This window comes from Sinocyclocheilus anshuiensis, unplaced genomic scaffold, assembly GCF_001515605.1.
Source record: "Sinocyclocheilus anshuiensis isolate Anshui unplaced genomic scaffold, SAMN03320099.WGS_v1.1 scaffold37, whole genome shotgun sequence".
Lineage (NCBI taxonomy): Eukaryota > Metazoa > Chordata > Actinopteri > Cypriniformes > Cyprinidae > Sinocyclocheilus > Sinocyclocheilus anshuiensis.
Window position 1 is genome coordinate 202,421 of NW_015536461.1, and position 7,038 is coordinate 209,458.

The window sequence follows — 7,038 nt, forward strand, 5'->3', positions numbered from 1 at the left end:
CTTTTAAAATTTAAAAAAAAAAAAAAAAAAAAATTAATTTTCAGGGGTATCCGGAATGGCAATGAAATGGTTGACAGATTGGCAAAACAAGCAGCTGATCACTCGGATGTAGACATTTAAGTAATGATGAGAAAGTACAGAAAAAATAAAAATAGAATAATAAGAACAGAAAAAAAGGCAGCATATTGGCTAGCAGGCCTATAGGAAACTAGGGGGCAATTTCATACCATCTACAATAGGCTACCACAATCACCCATTTCCTCAAGTTTAAATCAGTTTAAATACAAAGGGAACATAGAAACATGAAACAGGATTTCTGGTCAAGAAGAGTTGAGCATTGCAAGGCACGAAGAAGAAAGAGAAAGGTTTACATAAATGCGATATTATCCTTACATTACAATAGGCTATCTCATTTGTTCCCTGGGACAAGCAAAAATATACATATTAAACTCTCTTAAAACAAGCGGTTTAAATGGAAGGATTTATGAATTTTCAAATCGGATAAGTGCTTTTCGTGTCATCTCTGTCAACGCTTCTCAGCCCTGTCCAGTTGGCGGCGGTAATGCAGCATTTTAGCTGGTTTCCCAGCCACAGTAAAACAGCAAAAGAAGAAGAAGCAGAAGAAGCGGCAGGAGGAAACTGTTTTAACAAGGCTGAGAATAGGGCACACACGGTTAAATAGTTGCTTAAGATTATAAAACACCAGACATGATTATGTATACATTGTGGAGAAGTGGAAAGTGTAAAACATTGATATGTTAGAAATACTCTGAAAAAAGGAAAGAACTACAGAGGGCATCGAATAATGGATTGAGTTTAACAAACGTATTGAGTCTGACTGGCACACAATCTATAATTAAGGCTGTCATGACTTTTCTGAAAGAAACTCAGCTTGTAAACAGGATTTAATTTTTTTATTTATTTATTCGTTTATATATACACACACGGTAGACGTTAAAATGTTATATCCCAATGAGTTCACACTTCAGTCCTGCAGATGGCGGTAATGTACTTCGTTTGCAAACCGCCAAATAAAAACCACAGAAGAAGAAGCAGCAAATAGACGAAGGAATTTGTAACTAAAAAGATTAAGATGGGACTTGTGTCTATTCATTCGTTTTTAATAAAGCGCATGACAGCAGTAGCTGAAGAAATATTTAACGCTCTCAAAGACAATATCATTGAATATGAGCAGGAGATCGAGCGCCTGAGGCAGGAGAACTGTTGTCTGAGGAGCGCACTGACTGAAACACACCATGGTCAGTCAAACATTCACTATACACTCTTAATTTTCATGGTCCGTGTAAATACCATGATTTTTTAGACATGCATGATGGTAGTACTATGAAATAATTAGTAATACTTTGTACCACGTAACCATCATCTTATTTGCATCGGTCTGTCAGCATAAGCTGTATATGTGACCCTGTCTGTGAAATGCAGGCTAAAGTCTCACAATCTAATTATGAGATAACAAGCATCAGAGTTTGATTTCAACCATTAATTTCACTATGATTTCAATCTTTGACATGGCCTTACTCAGTCAATATTAAAGATATAAAGGTTATATTTTCACAGAATATTCTACATCTTTATGAAGGATGATTTTATGTAGAAAATAGTAAAACACACACACACACACACACACACACACACACACACAAATACTTTAGCTGGGTTTTCACAGGCAGGGTAACATATTTATCAACCCTAAACCTAAGTGTGTTGTTATATAATGACTGCCAGTCATTATATACATTGTATTTAAATGCTAATTATTACTTTTTTATTCTATGATTGAACCCCCTCACATGTGAAATAATAATAATGGAAACAAAACTCAGTTTTATTCAGCGCCCCAAACTGAGAAAACAATATGCATTTTGTTGCAGATGTTGTTTTTTTATATGGCCAAAAAGACTGGAAAAAAAAAAAGTTTTGATAAAGGAGATTTTACATTTGACATTTTAACAGTTTAACAGATTAATTGCAAAAAAATCAGTTCATTACTTTATATCCCTCAATATCTCTTAGTAGCCTAAATTATTTGAATGGTTAGTTTTATGACCAAAATAAAAAGTAGATTTAGTTTAAAATAAATAAATAAAGTTGATTTAATTTTGTGGGCCAGAATGTAATGGAATGGAATAATGATACACATTTCTCAAATACATTTTGGATCAAATACTATATATTTTAACATGGAAACAAGTTAAATGGTTTGTCAGGTAAACCTAACTTGCTGCAGTCTAGTAAATGTTCACCTTGAAATATTAGTAACAATATAAAAGTTATTCTTAATGCTTACTTTATAAAAAAAAAATATATATATATTAGACGTATACCTGAAGGTGGACATTTTTTTAATCATAGTGAAAGGCCTTTTACCTGCTAAAAAAGTATGAACTATTAATCAGGTGACAGTGGACATGTAGAAGATTGTATTCCAATAGGGTTTCAGAAATGTTTTGATTTTATTTTGATTTACACTCAAAATGAGGATCACACACTACGAGTTGTTTTGAACATGTCAAGCTCAAGAGATGCATGACAAATGAAAACATGTATTCTCAACTCAGCTCAAAATATCAAACATGTTTGCTGTCCTCTGACTGGATGGAATCGAAGTCTGAAGTCAAGTCACCTTTATTTATATAACGCTTTAATACAGATTGTGTCAAAGCAGCTTTACAGTGTTAAACAGGAAAGTAGCATGTCAATAATAGTGTGCTACAGTGACCATCTGATCTGGATACAGACTGGATCTGGTGGCTACGGTGACCTCAGAATAAGAATAGAAAAAGACTAATGTTAGCATAGATGCCATTCTTCTTACGATGTAACAAGTACATCGGGTGTTATGAGAAGTGTTCCTGATTCCGGTTGACCTGATTAATGCAGCCTAACATTTCTTTAATGGATTTGAATTATAGAAATGTGATAGTGTGTTATGTGTATGCCAGGTTAAAGATATCTAGATTCAAGTCTTTAATCTAGATTTAAAGTGTTAGTTCACCGAAAAATGAAAATTCTGTCATTAATTACTCACCCTCATGTCGTTCCAAACCCGTAAGACCGCCGTTCATCTTCGTAACACAAATTAAGATATTTTTGATGAAATCGGAGAGCTCTCTGACCCTCCCATAGACAGCAAGGATATTACCACGATCAAGGCACAGAAACATAGTATAAAGACATCGGTAAAATAGTCCATGTGACATCAGGGGTTCAACCGTTATTTTACAAAGCTACGAGAATACTTTTTGTGTTCGCAAAGAAAACAATAACATAATTTATTCAGCAATTCTTCTCTCCGACTTTCATCATTTTGGAGAGTACCCCAGAACGTAATCAACATAATCAGCATTGTTTACATTCAGTTAAAGCGCGCGCTGTCTACTGAATGTAAATAACGCTGATTACGTTGACTATTTTACCGATGTCCTTACTACGTTTCTGTGCCTTGATCGTGGTAATATCCTTGCTGTCTATGGAGGTAACTTTACAGTAACAAATAAGCACAAGTCAACCTGCCATACCAAACAAGACCACAGTGAGGTCCCAAAGGACTGCATATAAACTACGATACGGATCCATTCAGAATCATTAAAAACACCAAAACACAAATGAAAACATTATTTCTTTCCCAACTGTTTACATTCACTTAAGACACAAACGATTAAGTTTGTGAAAACTCGCTAAAACCAGCATTTTGACATAACTTAGTGTGTATTTGTCCATCTAAGTTAAGCACAAAAAACAGCGGAAAAAAATATTTGCGCGCTTGCGTGTCTGTGCACAGAAAACAACCGCCTGTCAGAACGCAATCGTAAACGAAAATACAAAAATTATACTGGTTGCCATGTTTATACCGGTTTATTGTGTCTAATGTTAGAGGTATATCGCCAACCCCTACAACGGGGGTTGATCGACATAAGCAAGGAGACTGATAGCTAACTTCGTTAGCTAACGTTATCTGTTTGCTGTCATACACTGTTAATTATAAAATCATGTACTACAGTCGATATTGTAACATTAGTTAAAGTTACTTGCCTCAAATGATGTGTCCTCAAAATGCCCAGATGTAACTTATTAGTCCTCAAAATGACTTGATGCATCAGCCAAGTCCATGGTTCCAGTTCGCGACACTGTGTATATGTGTCTAAAGCACGGGAGCTGAAGCGGAAGTAGGGGCTGGGGTCTTACTGACTTTGAGTGACACATGATTTGCCGAATCAATGGTGCAAAACACAGCGTTAGAGAACTTTGTTATTATGAGAAGTGTACAAAAATGTTCAGTTAATTTTGAAACTGTGGCGGAACAAATTAATCTGTGGCGGGCCGCCACAGTCTAGTTAACGAATGGGAAACGATTTAATCGATTAATCATTACCTTTATACTGCAAGATGCGTCTACTGCAGTAGCATAGTTACCGCATGACCAGGTGTGCAATGACACTAAAAACGCAAGCGTCCTCACACAAAGGAAAGGGTTTTTTACTGTAAATAAAAAGGCTAGTAGGATTATAAAATGAATCGATTGATTATTTCACAGAATGATTTAATTATTCAAATATAATGACTAATATATTTGTCTCAGATGTGCACTCTGGCAACTGGTGCATGCATGCGTCCTTGTCAGCAAGTTTTTGTTACTGTAAGTGTGTTATTTTCTTCCCAAATGTGCATAGGATATTGTGCATATTAAGGAAAAATCGGAGAAAGCGAAAAAGCCCATCTACTAGTGAATGCCCATTACGTGTTAAAGGCCTATGCCATTTAGTTATTAGCCCACTTCAGCAGTCTTGAAATTGACATGTACTTACCTCACATGGATAACATTTTAATACTTACATATTACATGCTCATGAGCTAAATGTACCAGTTAAGTTAAATGATATGCTAATCTGTTTAGAATAAATAGCGATCTGATGATGCAGTGTACGCTGGACGCGGCTCAGCGCAACGCAACACAACCTCAGACAGTAAATTGATACCCCGTTCTGTTTCTGACGCACTCAAAGCATAGTACAGGAGTAGTTCTTGATAAATTTGTTTTGGTATTCATTTAATTTTCCTCGATAATGTTAATTAAATGACAAAACAGTTTGGTTTCTTTTTCAAACAACAGTGCTCAAACAACATATTTTTGGCACAAACACTAAAACAAAAAACTCTCTGGGACTGGAATAATACCACGAAAAAGAAGACTTTTGCCTCCCACTGCCAGCAGCTTACATTCCGGAGAAGGGAAAACACAGCTGCCCACATTCAAACAGAAGAGAAAGAAAATGCCTCCTGTTGAATCTACTTGCTGCATGAACTACTGCAAACTTCTACAAAGGATTGCGTTTCTTGAAACAAAGTTACTTGCTGGACTTCCAAAACAGGCAGAACACTCAGCAGACCGTCGTCACGGACCCCCTCAGCATACAGCCGGTGAGTCCCATGAACCTAGTCAATCTCAACAGTTTATACCAAGTATAGAGGAACAAGCCGAAACTGATTGTCACATTAATCGATGTGTATGAAATGTGCTATACAAATAAACTTGCCTTGCCTTCAAATAAAACTTTATTTTGCGGTCATTTTCCAAAAACCCATTTGACATTTTGTACTTCTAAAACACGGTTCCAACACATTTATTTGGTGCCCATTTACACTTTAAAGAAAAACAAATAATTTAACACATTTGATGCATTAAAATAATCTTAATTTCCCCATTCCACCACATTTATTGTGTGAACGTTTCAACACTTTCGTTTTAAAAAATATATAAAACAACCCATGTCATTGCGTGAACTTTGCAACATTAATTTGGAGTTTTATTTATTTTAAATTTGACCACATTTATGGTGTAATCGTAACATTTAAAGTAATATACACTTTTTGTTTTAAACATTAAAAAACACACAAAAAAATGTACATTTGATGCATTAAACGTTCAACGTGCAACATCTATTTTTTTTTACTTTATTTCAAATGCCTAGAAATTTGTGCAACACTTTTCTTAAAAACAAATAAAAACATTTGTTGCATGAATTTTGCAACATTTAAAACGTATTCAGAAATGTCAGAAATCGCTTTCATTTCTAAATTTTAGCACATTTAAAGGTGCAATAGGTGATTGTCTTCAGAAACATTTTTTGTTATGCTGGTTGAAAGTCTCTTCACATCCCGATAGCAATCATTAAGTTAAGTGGTCTAAATGTCTTTATCTGTATTTATATATTCTGTGGAAGGCGTAGGACAAAGAAATGTTCATCCAATCAAAACGCTCGGTTCGAGCGTTTTAATTGGCTTTCATACCGGCCTGTCAACGTATGTATTAGCATACCTCTGCACACCCGGTTCGTGCAGACAGGATACGTCATCAGCGCATTCACACACGCTGTGCAGACAGAGCGAGAATGGCAGACAAACATCAACAACCCGATCTTCCTTCCTGGTATTGTAGTACTTTTAAAGTTTTCTCACCGGTGAATGACACATGATGTAGCCCAGCGGTTCCCAATTCCAGTCCTCGCGCTCCCCCGCTCTGCATATATTTTGCGTGTCTCGCTTAGTTAAAACACCCGATTCAGATAACCAGCTCGTTATAAGAGAGCTACGTGCATGAACTGTATTCCGATCGATATGATCCCTACACAGTGTTCATTGCTCCCTACTCCCTCATGAAGGATACAGCACAGCATACCTGAGGTGCACATCACTGCTTTTTGTTCAAAAAGATCAGCATGTTAACATGTTCCGGAGTTAAGGCCGTTTCACACTGAGCGCGATGCGAAAAAGTGAGGCGAATCGCCGACGAACGTAGCTTTCACACCGAGCGCGAAACGATTGATCGCCTTCTGCTAATTCACCCCTGCACGCTAGTTGGCGCAGACCAACAATGCATTTTTTCCTCATGTAGCCTATGTATCTCGTATATGGCTTTTGCATTGTTCGCTGCTCAATATACAGCATTAAATTAAGATAAATAACTTTTGGTTCTTCATTAGAAACACAAACTATCCATAATGCTTAATGCTGAAAATA

At 36.2% G+C, this 7,038-nt stretch overlaps 1 protein-coding gene across 2 annotated transcripts in view; it reads left to right on the forward strand.

Annotated features, from left to right (window-relative positions):
* The first annotated feature begins 1,051 nt into the window (after positions 1–1,051).
* LOC107658808 (zinc finger protein 546-like) overlaps positions 1,052–7,038 on the forward strand; it is a 15,170-nt gene continuing 9,183 nt past the window's right edge. For both annotated transcript variants that reach the window (XM_016448590.1, XM_016447861.1), the window contains exon 1: positions 1,052–1,259. In XM_016448590.1, coding sequence (XP_016304076.1) covers positions 1,094–1,259 — 166 coding nt within the window. In that variant the 5' untranslated portion in view covers positions 1,052–1,093. The remainder of the gene's footprint in view (positions 1,260–7,038) is intronic.